Genomic DNA, 14,110 nt, shown 5'->3' with positions numbered 1-14,110 from the left:
TATTCATGACGTGTTTCCATTTAATTACAATGTCCATAGAGTTATTACAACAGTTTATGGTTTATTTCAGCAACATTATTACGGTAGTTTTTATTGGTAACGTTATATTACAGTGTCTTCATCACATCAGTAGTGTTATTGTCTACATGATGTGTTAATAAAGAGAACCTTCATGTTCATCGTCTCCAGCACCACCCCAACATCAACATATGTGAAAATGGTGCGTTTCTATGTTCTGTAGTAAAAAAATATAGAGAAAGATATGTGTTTCCAATGACATCATCTTTGTGCATCGTGTGATTTTGACCAGTTGTGAGGAGGCATTGCCTACTAATTACCTATTAATGGTTTACTAATTATGTCATTGGAAGCACTTGTCTTCCTCTATATTCACTAAAGTCGTTTTTATTTTATTTTTCTCCCATTAATGAAATATATTGTTCCCAGGTAAATGAAGTACACATTTCAGTCAGATGAGTGCATGGTCATCACTATACCTCTGGGCAGTCTCAGAAATGCTCAGGAGGGCCAGCTGATGCCTGAGAACTTCCACTGTGTCTTCAAAGATGTCTACAAGGTCTTCCTCAAGGGTCAGCCTAAAGCTCTGGGGGTACGAATGGCAAACATGTTCCTATACAGCCGATTATAAATGTACTTCAGGCTAATCTGTGGATGATCAAAATACATTCATGATGAGCAGAAGTTACGTTGAACATTTGGTATATGTTCATGTAAGGGCCAGTTTCTGGGATATTTTCTCATCTGTCTGATTACATCTTCTTCTTCTCGTTTTAGGCGGCTCAGCTCATTGCTGGAGTCCTTGTCTTGATTCTGGGGCTACTGTTTGTCCAGCAAAGCAAATTAGTTCTGATCTACACCGTGCCCAATTTCCTGGTAAGAACCACTGCGATCAGCCCACAAGGTAGTTTGTGTCATCATCAATTATTGGAATAGACACATGTTGATACAGCCGATGTTGGACCAAAGCTTTGTGTCGTCTCTATCCGTTATTCTCTCCTGTCGTCAGTGTGCATTGTGTGTGAAGTGTGAACTCTACAATGAGGATAATACATGTACTGTTGATTGAATTTGTCATCAGTCTCTCAAATAATGAAGGAACAAAAAAACATCTTTGTTTCATAAAGTTTGTTGCTGCCGGAATGCTGACCTATGCTGCAGGTCATTCTCCAAATATGTGTGTGGTAAGTTCCAGCTTTACAAATATATCTAAATTCAGTCATGGATCAAATATGAAATAATTGTAGATTATTATAAATTATTATGAAAATATTACACATCAAATATATCATAAACATGTTTTTCTCCACTACCAACAGACCAAACTGTCATTTTCCTTGAACATTGTCAGCTGTTTTTGGACAGTAGCTGCTGTTGTTCTCTGCAATGTCCCCGACTCTCATGGTTTCCACGGGGACCATCAAGAGGTTCCAGAGTTAATTACTTAATTGTTTGTTTATTACATTGAATGAAATAATTAGTATTGATTTGTTAATGAGGTGGAATAGTACAAGCATTGAAATTAGATAGCGCAATATGGATACTGAATTGTTTGTCTGCTTTGTAATTATGTGTAAATGTTCTCCACAAACAAAACACTAAACCACAGTAGCTTATCAACATAAAATTAAACCAGAAAAAATCATGTGTATTAAGTGTATTAAGTTACTATTCTCTTTGTCAGGTATTTTCTGGTATCAAATGGATGATTGTAGTTCTCCTGGTCATTGAACTGGTTGTTGCCATGGTGGCGATCTACTGGGAGAGTAAAGCAGTGTGCAGACAGCACTTCAACATTCTGGTGAGACTCTGTTTATTATACTGACTGGGCTGAACATTCTGGTGAGACTCTACTGTTTATTATACTGACTGGGCTGAACATTCTGGTGAGACTCTACTGTTTATTATACTGACTGGGCTGAACATTCTGGTGAGACTACTGTTTATTATACTGACTGGGCTGAACATTCTGGTGAGACTCTACTGTTTATTATACTGACTGGGCTGAACATTCTGGTGAGACTACTGTTTATTATACTGACTGGGCTGAACATTCTGGTGAGACTCTACTGTTTATTATACTGACTGGCTGAACATTCTGACTGGCTGAACATTCTGGTGAGACTCTACTGTTTATTATACTGACTGGCTGAACATTCTGGTGAGACTCTACTGTTTATTATACTGACTGGCTGAACATTCTGGTGAGACTACTGTTTATTATATTGACTGGCTGAACATTCATGGTGAGATTATACTGACTGGGCTGAACATTCTGTTTATTATACTGACTGGGCTGAACATTCTGGTGAGACTCTACTGTTTATTATACTGACTGGGCTGAACATTCTGGTGAGACTCTACTGTTTATTATACTGACTGGGCTGAACATTCTGGTGAGACTCTACTGTTTATTATACTGACTGGGCTGAACATTCTGGTGAGACTCTACTGTTTATTATACTGACTGGGCTGAACATTCTGGTGAGACTCTACTGTTTATTATACTGACTGGGCTGAACATTCTGGTGAGACTCTACTGTTTATTATACTGACTGGGCTGAACATTCTGGTGAGACTCTACATTATACTGACTGGGCTGAACATTCTGGTGAGACTCTACTGTTTATTATACTGACTGGGCTGAACATTCTGGTGAGACTCTACTGTTTATTATACTGACTGGGCTGAACATTCTGGTGAGACTCTACTGTTTATTATACTGACTGGGCTGAACATTCTGGTGAGACTCTACTGTTTATTATACTGACTGGGCTGGGCTGAACATTCATGGTGAGACTCTACTGTTTATTATACTGACTGGGCTGAACATTCTGGTGAGACTCTACTGTTTATTATACTGACTGGGCTGAACATTCTGGTGAGACTCTACTGTTTATTATACTGACTGGGCTGAACATTCTGGTGAGACTCTACTGTTTATTATACTGACTGGGCTGAACATTCTGGTGAGACTCTACTGTTTATTATACTGACTGGCTGAACATTCTGGTGAGACTCTACTGTTTATTATACTGACTGGCTGAACATTCTGGTGAGACTCTACTGTTTATTATACTGACTGGCTGAACATTCTGGTGAGACTCTACTGTTTATTATACTGACTGGCTGAACATTCTGGTGAGACTCTACTGTTTATTATACTGACTGGGCTGAACATTCTGGTGAGACTCTACTGTTTATTATACTGACTGGGCTGAACATTCTGGTGAGACTACTGTTTATTATACTGACTGGGCTGAACATTCTGGTGAGACTACTGTTTATTATACTGACTGGGCTGAACATTCTGGTGAGACTCTACTGTTTATTATACTGACTGGGCTGAACATTCTGGTGAGACTCTACTGTTTATTATACTGACTGGGCTGAACATTCTGGTGAGACTCTACTGTTTATTATACTGACTGGGCTGAACATTCTGGTGAGACTCTATTATACTGACTGGGCTGAACATTCTGGTGATTATATTATGACTGGGCTGAACATTCTGGTGAGACTCTACTGTTTATTATACTGACTGGCTGAACATTCTGGTGAGACATTTATTATACTGGTGAGATTCTGGTGAGACTCTACTGTTTATTATACTGACTGGCTGAACATTCTGGTGAGACTCTACTGTTTATTATATTGACTGGCTGAACATTCTGGTGAGACTCTACTGTTTATTATACTGACTGGCTGAACATTCTGGTGAGACTCTACTGTTTATTGTACTGACTGGGCTGAACATTCTGGTGAGACTCTACTGTTTATTATACTGACTGGGCTGAACATTCTGGTGAGACTCTGTTTATTATACTGACTGGGCTGAACATTCTGGTGAGACTCTACTGTTTATTATACTGACTGGCTGAACATTCATGTGAGACTCTACTGTTTATTATACTGACTGGGCTGAACATTCATGTGAGACTCTACTGTTTATTATACTGACTGGGCTGAACATTCATGTGAGACTCTACTGTTTATTATATTGACTGGGCTGAACATTCATGTGAGACTCTACTGTTTATTATATTGACTGGGCTGAACATTCTGGTGAGACTCTACTGTTTATTATATTGACTGGCTGAACATTCATGTGATATGTTATACATTTATTATACTTATTATACTTAATTATTATTATACTTTATTTTGTACATTTAATTAAATATATACTTATTTATTGTGACAAGTGTACTTACTGAGTGGGACACACTGCATAACCAAGCAACACATTCCTTGCAGGGCTCACTCAAAAAACAGACATGGGTCTCAAAGATAACTTCCTGTGTGGTTAAATAAATACATTTGCAATGTTTCTTTCTAGCCCATGGTCACCCTGAAGCAAGAGGTATGAACCTGAAGGACTGGCAGCAAACAACAAACAACTAAGTGAAATAATGATTAATATTGTATGACATTTGTTTTACTTGTGCCAATTCACAAGTCACAATTCACGGATCTCCCGGTCGCGGCCGGGTTACGACCCTGGGCGCGAACCCAGGGTCTCTGGTGGCACAGCTGGCGCTGCAGTACAGCGCCCTTAACCACTGCGCCACCCGGAAAAATAGTGATATTTTGACACGTGCAAAAGTGCAAATAAGGAAATTAAATACAGAATATAATTTAAAAATACGGGTTCTACTACTGAGAAATAGTAATAACATTGCATACCATTTTTTTGTAGCAATTTGTCAAAGAGAAAAGCTACTATCATGACAGATGTTTTCCTTACAATTGCATTGTGCAAAATGACATTTGAAAATGTAGGTTATATTTTCATCTGACTTGTATCTGATTTAAATGAATTTAAACATGTATTGTTTAATGTCTTCTTGTTGTAATAATAGACCTGTAATTCCGTTCCTTCCTGATCACATTGTCATGATAATACAGCTATATTTTATGCACCAAATCGAACAGAATATTTTCCAACCAACTCCAGGACTTATTAAACTACAAATGATCACCAATGAATTGCAAGATCAAAAAATAAAAAGATATACATAATTTTTAATTGAATATACAGTATATATTTTATGTTTTAAGGCATTTTATTTTGGTGAGACTGAGAAGTAAATTAGCTCTCAGAGAGGAACTATTTCTTTCGACATAATTGAGGTTTGTTTTAACAGAAGTCTAGGGTCTAGGCTTGATGTGTTCTGATGCTGTGTCACCTACACCACACTGCCCAGAGTGGCGCCTGAGAACTCAGGCCTCTGGAGAGTTAGCAGGGTGCATGTGAGGTTCCACAAAAGAGAAGCTTTAAAACAGCTCAACAGCTTGTGGACACCAAGGAACTTTAACCGGTGCCCCAACACATTGACTCTGTACCTGTACCCTTTGTATATAGCCTTGCTACTGTTACTTTACTGCTGCTCTTTAATGATTTGTTACTTATCTATTTTTTACTTAACACTTATTTTTCTTAAAACGGCATTGTTGGTTAAATTAAGGGCTTTTCACTGTAAGGTCTACATCAAATCAAATAAAATGTATTTATATAGCCCTTCTTACATCAGCTGATATAACAAAGTGCTGTACAGAAACCCAGCCTAAAACCCCAAACAGCAAGCAATGCAGGTGTAGAAGCATGAATACATCTGTTGTATTCGGCACATGTGACAAATACAATTTGATTTCATCTTTGTAATCGTTAAGGACGGGGGAATTTTTCAGGATACAAAATACATGGAATGGAGCTAAGCACAGGCACCAATCCCAGAGCTAATCAGTAAAGTCAGAGCTAGTCGGGGAAAGTGGGGTTATTTAAGATACTCTTTGAAGAGGTAGGGTTTCAGATGTTTTCAGAAGATGGGCAGGGACTCAGCTGTCCTAACTTCAAGGGGAAGCTGGTTCTACCATTGGGGTGGCAGGATAGAGAGGTGCTTTGACTGGGCTGAGACTATTTTATTTCTGATAGGTGTTTATCAAGCCCTAAAAGTCACCACTTGAGGGTGTCAGAGGCACAGAAATAGATAACATTAGGCTATGTGCAAAAATACCAGACTGTGGGGCAATAGAGTCATTATGATGTTTAGTTGGTAAACAAGAGACTATTAGTCAGGTTGACAGCAGACAGTAGTGATGGGGGAAATAATCGACACAGGTACATATCAGGATATTCTTTTTGACAATATATCGTATAATTTGACATTTTTGCAATATTATTTTTGCTCTAGTTGGCTGTACCTGCACCAAAACTCCAGTATTTATCCTTCATAGCTAGTTGTCTGTACCTGCACCAAAACTCCAGTATTTTTTCCTTCATATCTTGTTCTCCATCTCCTTTTTAAACAGGGAGCCAATTGGTTTTCAGCACTTTTATTTCCATGACTGATCAAAACGTGTTTTCTCATGGCTCTTTTTAATTTTAATTGGGCCTTTATTTAACTAGGCAGTTAATAACACATTCTTATTGATGGGGACGGGGCAGGGCTCCAAATAAATATATATATATATAAGACAAACACACATCAAGACAAGAGAGACAACACAACACTACTGTACATAAGAGAGACCTAAGACAACAACATAACAAGGCTGCAAAACATGACAACACAGCATGTTAGCAACACAACATGACAACAACATGGTAGCAACACAACATGACAACAACATGGGGGCAACACAACATGGTAGCAGCACAAAACATGGTACAAACATATTGTATCACAGACAACAGCATATGGTGAGCAATATGTTTGGTTTAAAAATAAACAAAGAGTCACACATTCTATGTATACATTCACAGTAATGTATTGGGTAAAACACCAACGTTTCTGCCTCACTGTGCTTTCTTCAGGGTGACCAAAACGTTGGTGTTTTACCCAATAAATGACTGGGAGTTTATATATAGAGTGTGACTCACTTTCTTTGTTTTTATAGCTTACAGTTTCTTTGCACTTAGTCAGCACCTCAACACCAAATCATTTCTCTGGGTGTTCGCACCAAAGTTATCGTGATAATATCTAATCGTGACATCCCGGGCGATTCCCAGACTTAGTGGACAGGAGAATAACGTTGTTTTATTCCATTATGTTCTATTCTATTATTATAATGTCCATACTGATGGTTTTTCATACATATGTGAAGCCCTTACAGAGAATAATAATGATCTCCATTTTACTAATGCATTTTCATAATGCAGTGATTTGATGACGATCTCTCCCACTTTTCAGATAACTAATGTAGGTTAGGACAATCATGACATCAATGCTTGGGGTTGGAAAATATTAATATTACTCTTTACCCTCCTGTGACATGAACGTAAATAACCTCACGCGGTGTGGAACTGACCTTGGTTTACCCATAGAAATATAATCCTTTCTATTTATGTGGGTTTGCCTTGGTGGTTTACAAACGTTAAGAAAATAGCGCGTGATTGATCTCATAAACTGAACCCTTCGGCTTTCCATAGTGGCACTCCCCTAGACTTACAAACCAATCAAAAAATCGAGAGTTTATTTTCCCCTAAAACGTTTCAGTAAATTTAACCCGTGATGTTCGCACTCGCAAGAAGGCAGCAGTTCATTCTTGACTCTGTTTTTCTTTAGGTTGTGCTGTTGCGCACATATTTAACGGAAGTGCGTTTGGTCGTTTTGGTCTTTACTAGTGGACAACATGAATCATTAATTTCGCTGAACGTCTAAATGTCAATCTAAAGGAGCCCGCAGGAGGTGAGGCGGATTCCTCTGGTCACGCTCCCGCAATTATGGCGTCCGGATATGGGTACGAATCGCGGACTATAGGCAAAGATGATGTGAACTACAGGATGCATTTCCGTATGATCAACGAGCAGCAAGTGGAGGATATTACACTGGACTTTTTCTATAAACCGCACACAATAACACTGTTAACATGCACAGTGCTCAGCTTGATGTATTTTGCATTTACAAGGTAAGTAGAGTGGCTAGACAATTAACTACAGGTAGTTAACATTAGCTAGCTATATGCTAACGATATTGACTGGGCCACCTGCCAGAGCAGCTAAGTGTTTGTTTATGCAGTCAAAAAAGTAATTACGTTCGCTAGTATTTCAGACAATTGACATGTGTAACTAAGGTCTTTCGATGAAGTAGTTAGCTAGCTTAAGTTCTCTGGTGCGGGACTGACCATCTGGCTCGTCTCTAATGAAGGAGAATGTTTAATTTGTTTGGTTTCGATGTAGCAAGTGGGCTGATTTATTTGCTATTTGTAGCTACATTGTGTCAACGTGCCACGTTTGTATCTTTTCTATACCGTGGGGAAGGATCTCTCTTCCTTGTTCCTGGTGGTCCATTTTTATCTGCAAGATGCATCTAGCCGTTTCTTACATCATGGGTGCGTTCAGTTCGATTGAACATTTGCTGCGTTGCGGAACCGTTTGCATTGGACGTTCTTGAACAGTCTTTGACGTACCTTTGCGCCGTTTGTTGGGTGTGGCAGGCTGTGGTTGAAGCCACGAGTTACGTATTTAAAGGAGAGCGGTGCATTTTGAACTCGCAACCCAACCTCTCCCGGTTTTCAACTGGTCGTTCGTACAGCACCGTTTCCACTACGTTTTTGCGTACTGAACGCAGCCCATGATGCAAAGCTTGGCTGTTTCCAAATGGCATCCTATTCCATATAGCGCCCTGGTCAAAAGTATTTCACTATGTGGAATGGGGTGCCATCAGGGACAAATCCCTTATCTGCTGCTCTCATCAAGAGTGGTTTATCCTCAATAACCAAATGGAATGGGGGGGTGTCAGGAGTAGGTCAACCAGCACTGATGAGGGAATTATAATATCATTTCAGCCCTCTCACTGATCTTTCATAAGTGTGATTGAAGGAGAGCACAGTACAGCAGGCTATGTGGGGACAGAGGTGGGAATAGAATTTGGGTTTCAAACCCACCTGTCCAATCAGTGCATCAGTTTTAGAACTGTTTTCATCTCACTGACTCTGAAATGTCTTAATGCTGGTTTTGGTTTGTATTAATAATCCTTGCCTTTTTGTTATGTTAGGGATGAGACAAACGAAGACGCCAACTTGTGGGTGGGCCTCATCCTGGTCCTCTCCTTCTTCCTGGTCATCAGTGTTCTGGCCTTCCCTAACGGTAAGGACAAGGTTGTCCAAGTTGCTTCTGACATCAAATGGCACCTTTTTCCCCTATATAGTGCACTACTTCAGACCTGGTCTCTGGTCAAAAGTAGTGCACTATATAGGGAATAGGGTGCTAGTGTAACCTCTGTGAAATGGCTAGCTAGTGCGCGGCAGTAGCGTTTGAAACGGTGATGTCACTCGCTCTGAGATCTTGAAGTAGTTGTTTCCCTTACTCTGCCGTGGCTTTTGTGGAGTGGTGGGTAACGATGCTTCCAGGGTGACTGTCTGTGTTCATTAAACGTTGTATGTGTCAGACATCTCTACATGTCATTATACATCAGCCTTGGAACGTTAAGTGTGGATGAAGTTGTTGATTCAGTATTTTTTGACTCTTCTCTCTCTAGGACCATTTACCAGACCACATCCGGCGATATGGCGAATAGTTTTCGGTGAGTGACATTAAGTGACAAATCTAACAATCCCATTTTTTGTATAGGCCTTGCTACCATTCCAGTTCACTTTGAATGAGTTTAACCATGAATTATCCACCCAATTCATGAGTTGGTAATCTCTCTAGGTGTCTTTATAGGTTCCTTCTTTCTAGGGAGTGTTTCCTGGCCACTGTGCTTCTGCTTCAGTTGCTCTTTGGGGTTTAGGCCTACTTTCTGACAACTGTTGATGTAAAAATGTCTTTCTAAATTGCTGAAACCAGTTCAGCCCTTGATTGAATGAGATTCCGCCTAATCTGTTATTGCTCTGTTATGGTCAGGTCTGAGTGTGCTGTACTTCCTGTTCCTGGTGATCTGACATCTCCCTTTTATGGTCAGGTCTGAGTGTGCTGTACTTCCTGTTCCTGGTGTTCATCATCTTCCTAAACTGGGAGCAGGTGAAGAACGTCATGTACTGGCTGGACCCCAACCTGCGCTACGCCACCCGGGAGGCTGACATCATGGTGAGTAAGCAGCAGCTAGAGTCGTGGTCAAAAGTAGTGCACTATAATAGGGGAATAGAGTGCCATTTGGGATGCACCCTTTCTTTACTGTCAGTTTCTGATCTCTTAAGTATCAGTCTCTTGGTTAGCACATTGACCTCAGCTACTTCCTGATTCTCCACCTGAGGTGCACACTTCCCGGCATGCCTTTTTAACAATTGTGAAACTCCCTCCAGCCAATTCTTACGCCAATCCAATGCTTTTAATCCATGATGGGAAGTGTGCAAGTCCACACTTTGGGGGAAAAGGGTGAAGAAACAGGATACAGCCCTCTTATAGCATCAACACTCACTTCCTCATGCTCTTGTTCTGATTGGCTAGTGTTGATGTCGTCTCTGGCCGCTGTGCTCTGCTTGTAGGAGTATGCAGTGAACTGTCACGTGATCACCTGGGAGCGAATCCTGAGCCACTTTGACATATTTGCCTTCAGTCACTTCTGGGGCTGGGGCATGAAGGCCCTGCTCATCCGCAGCTACGGCCTCTGTTGGACCATCAGCATCACCTGGGAGCTCACTGAGGTACACACCCCAAAGCACGAACACACACAAACACCAAATGTCAGAACATTTGGTTAGGAGAGTGTCATAGGAGTTTAGGAGAGGTATAAATGATTACTCTTCCTCTCCCTATTTTCCCCCTCCTCATCCTCTCCTCCTCAGCTGTTCTTCATGCACCTGCTGCCTAACTTTGCTGAGTGCTGGTGGGACCAGCTGATCCTGGACATCCTGTTGTGTAATGGAGGAGGCATCTGGATGGGTATGACTGTCTGTCGCTTCCTGGAGATGAGGACCTACCACTGGGCCTCCATCAAGTAGGTACCCATAACCCTATCCACTGGGCCTCCATCAAGCAGGTACCCATAACCCTACCACTGGGCCTCCATCAAGCAGGTACCCATAACCCTACCACTGGGCCTCCATCAAGCAGGTACCCATAACCCTACCACTGGGCCTCCATCAAGCAGGTACCCATAACCCTACCACTGGGCCTCCATCAAGCAGGTACCCATAACCCTACCACTGGGCCTCCATCAAGCAGGTAACCCATAACCCTACCACTGGGCCTCCATCAAGCAGGTACCCAAACCCTACCACTGGGCCTCCAACCCCATAACCACTGGGCCTCCATCAAGCAGGTAACCATAACCCTACCACTGGGCCTCCATCAAGCAGGTACCCATAACCCTAACCCTATCACTGGGCCTCCATCAAGTATGTACCCATAACCCTATCACTGGGCCTCCACCAAGTAGGTACCCATAACCCTATCACTGGGCCTCCATCAAGCAGGTACCCATAACCCTATCACTGGGTCTCCATCAAGTATGTACCCATAAACCTAACCCTATCACTGGGCCTCCATCAAGTAGGTAACCATAACCCTATCACTGGGCCTCCACCAAGTAGGTACCCATAACCCTGTCACTGGGCCTCCATCAAGTAGGTAACCATAACCCTATCACTGGGCCTCCATCAAGTAGGTAACCATAACCCTATCACTGGGCCTCCATCAAGTAGGTAACCATAACCCTATCACTGGGCCTCCATCAAGTAGGTAACCATAACCCTATCACTGGGCCTCCATCAAGTAGGGCCTAACCCCATAACCCTATCACTGGGCCTCCATCAAGTAGGTACCCCATAACCCTACCACTGGGCCTCCATCAAGTAGGTACCCATAACCCTACCACTGGGCCTCCATCAAGTAGGTAACCATAATCCTACCACTGGGCCTCCATCCCATAACCCTACCACTGGGCCTCCATCAAGTAGGTAACCATAACCCTACCACTGGGCCTCCATCAAGCAGGTACCCATAACCCTACCACTGGGCCTCCATCAAGTAGTACCCCATAACCCTACCACTGGGCCTCCATCAAGTAGGTACCCATAACCCTACCACTGGGCCTCCATCAAGTAGTAACCATAACCCTACCACTGGGCCTCCATCAAGTAGGTACCCATAACCCTAACCCTACCACTGGGCCTCCATCAAGTAGGTACCCATAACCCTACCACTGGGCCTCCATCAAGTAGGTACCCATAACCCTACCACTGGGCCTCCATCAAGCAGGTACCCATAACCCTACCACTGGGCCTCCATCAAGCAGGTACCCATAACCCTACCACTGGGCCTCCATCAAGGGTACCCATAACCCTACCACTGGGCCTCCATCAAGTAGGTACCCATAACCCTACCACTGGGCCTCCATCAAGTAGGTACCCATAACCCTATCACTGGGCCTCCATCAAGTAGGTAGCCATAACCCTATCACTGGGCCTCCATCAAGTAGGTAACCATAACCCTATCACTGGGCCTCCATCAAGTAGGTAACCATAACCCTATCACTGGGCCTCCACCAAGTAGGTACCCATAACCCTATCACTGGGCCTCCACCAAGTAGGTACCCATAACCCTATCACTGGGCCTCCATCAAGTAGGTACCCATAACCCTATCACTGGGCCTCCATCAAGTAGGTACCCATAACCCTATCACTGGGCCTCCATCAAGTAGGTAACCATAACCCTATCACTGGGCCTCCATCAAGTAGGTAACCATAACCCTATCACTGGGCCTCCATCAAGTAGGTAACCATAACCCTACCACTGGGCCTCCATCAAGTAGGTAACCATAACCCTACCACTGGGCCTCCATCAAGTAGGTAACCATAACCCTACCACTGGGCCTCCATCAAGTAGGTAACCATAACCCTACCACTGGGCCTCCATCAAGTAGGTAACCATAACCCTACCACTGGGCCTCCATCAAGTAGGTAACCATAACCCTATCACTGGGCCTCCACCAAGTAGGTAACCATAACCCTGTCACTGGGCCTCCATCAAGTAGGTAACCATAAGCCTACCACTGGGCCTCCATCAAGTAGGTAACCATAAGCCTACCACTGGGCCTCCATCAGTAGGTAACCATAACCTACCACTGGGCCTCCAAGTAGGTAACCATAACCCTACCACTGGGCCTCCATCAAGTAGGTAACCATAACCCTACCACTGGGCCTCCATCAAGTAGGTAACCATAACCTACCACTGGGCCTCCATCAAGTAGGTAACCATAAGCCTACCACTGGGCCTCCATCAAGTAGGTAACCATAAGCCTACCACTGGGCCTCCATCAAGTAGGTAACCATAAGCCTACCCTACACTGGGCCTCCATCAAGTAGGTAACCATAAGCCTACCACTGGGCCTCCATCAAGTAGGTAACCATAAGCCTACCACTGGGCCTCCATCAAGTAGGTAACCATAACCCTACCACTGGGCCTCCATCAAGTAGGTAACCATAAGCCCTACCACTGGGCCTCCATCAAGTAGGTAACCATAACCCTACCACTGGGCCTCCATCAAGTAGGTAACCCATAACCTCCACTGGGCCTCCATCAAGTAGGTAACCATAAGCCCCCCTGGGCCTCCACTGGGCCTCCATCAAGTAGGTAACCATAAGCCTACCACTGGGCCTCCATCAAGTAGGTAACCATAAGCCTACCACTGGGCCTCCATCAAGTGGTACCCCATAAACCCTACCACTGGGCCTCCATCAAGTAGGTAACCATAACCTACCACTGGGCCTCCATCAAGTAGGTAACCCTCCATAACCCTACCACTGGGCCTCCATCAAGTAGGTAACCATAACCTACCACTGGGCCTCCATCAAGTAGGTAACCATAAGCCTACCACTGGGCCTCCATCAAGTAGGTAACCATAACCTACCACTGGGCCTCCATCAAGTAGGTAACCATAACCTACCACTGGGCCTCCATCAAGTAGGTAACCATAACCTACCACTGGGCCTCCATCAAGTAGGTAACCATAACCTACCACTGGGCCTCCATCAAGTAGGTAACCATAAGCCTACCACTGGGCCTGGGCCTCCATCAAGTAGGTAACCATAACCCTACCACTGGGCCTCCATCAAGTAGGTAACCATAAAGCCTAACCCTACCACTGGGCCTCCATCAAGTAGGTAACCATAACCTACCACTGGGCCTCCATCAAGTAGGTAACCATAA

At 43.2% G+C, this 14,110-nt stretch overlaps 2 protein-coding genes and 1 long non-coding RNA gene across 5 annotated transcripts in view; all 3 read left to right on the top strand.

The window, feature by feature from the left end:
- Window positions 1-4,848, top strand: part of LOC112239728 (membrane-spanning 4-domains subfamily A member 4D) — a 5,045-nt gene extending 197 nt beyond the window's left edge. Inside the window, exons 2-7 of the mRNA XM_024408157.2 lie at window positions 448-610; window positions 796-894; window positions 1,146-1,202; window positions 1,338-1,445; window positions 1,703-1,819; window positions 4,358-4,848. Of these exons, the coding sequence (XP_024263925.2) occupies window positions 452-610; window positions 796-894; window positions 1,146-1,202; window positions 1,338-1,445; window positions 1,703-1,819; window positions 4,358-4,387 (570 nt within the window). The 5' untranslated portion in view covers window positions 448-451 and the 3' untranslated portion in view covers window positions 4,388-4,848. The remainder of the gene's footprint in view (window positions 1-447; window positions 611-795; window positions 895-1,145; window positions 1,203-1,337; window positions 1,446-1,702; window positions 1,820-4,357) is intronic.
- Window positions 4,849-7,498: 2,650 nt separating this feature from the next.
- ptdss1a (phosphatidylserine synthase 1a) overlaps window positions 7,499-14,110 on the top strand; it is a 33,178-nt gene continuing 26,566 nt past the window's right edge. For 2 of the 3 annotated variants that reach the window (XM_042316318.1, XM_042316317.1), the window contains exons 1-6: window positions 7,499-7,929; window positions 9,018-9,109; window positions 9,501-9,545; window positions 9,924-10,048; window positions 10,447-10,605; window positions 10,747-10,898. In XM_042316318.1, coding sequence (XP_042172252.1) covers window positions 7,745-7,929; window positions 9,018-9,109; window positions 9,501-9,545; window positions 9,924-10,048; window positions 10,447-10,605; window positions 10,747-10,898 — 758 coding nt within the window. In that variant the 5' untranslated portion in view covers window positions 7,499-7,744. Of the gene's footprint in view, window positions 7,930-9,015; window positions 9,110-9,500; window positions 9,546-9,865; window positions 10,049-10,446; window positions 10,606-10,746; window positions 10,899-14,110 lie in introns of those variants that run through there. The other variant, XM_042316319.1, reaches the window with a different exon arrangement.
- Window positions 11,691-13,600, top strand: LOC121845287. Its single transcript, XR_006082487.1, has 3 exons — window positions 11,691-11,795; window positions 11,860-12,972; window positions 13,535-13,600. It is a non-coding gene; the product is annotated as an uncharacterized LOC121845287 (long non-coding RNA).

Source organism: Oncorhynchus tshawytscha, unplaced genomic scaffold (assembly GCF_018296145.1).
Source record: "Oncorhynchus tshawytscha isolate Ot180627B unplaced genomic scaffold, Otsh_v2.0 Un_contig_842_pilon_pilon, whole genome shotgun sequence".
NCBI lineage: Eukaryota > Metazoa > Chordata > Actinopteri > Salmoniformes > Salmonidae > Oncorhynchus > Oncorhynchus tshawytscha.
This window is presented reverse-complemented; position numbering and strand designations above follow the sequence as displayed.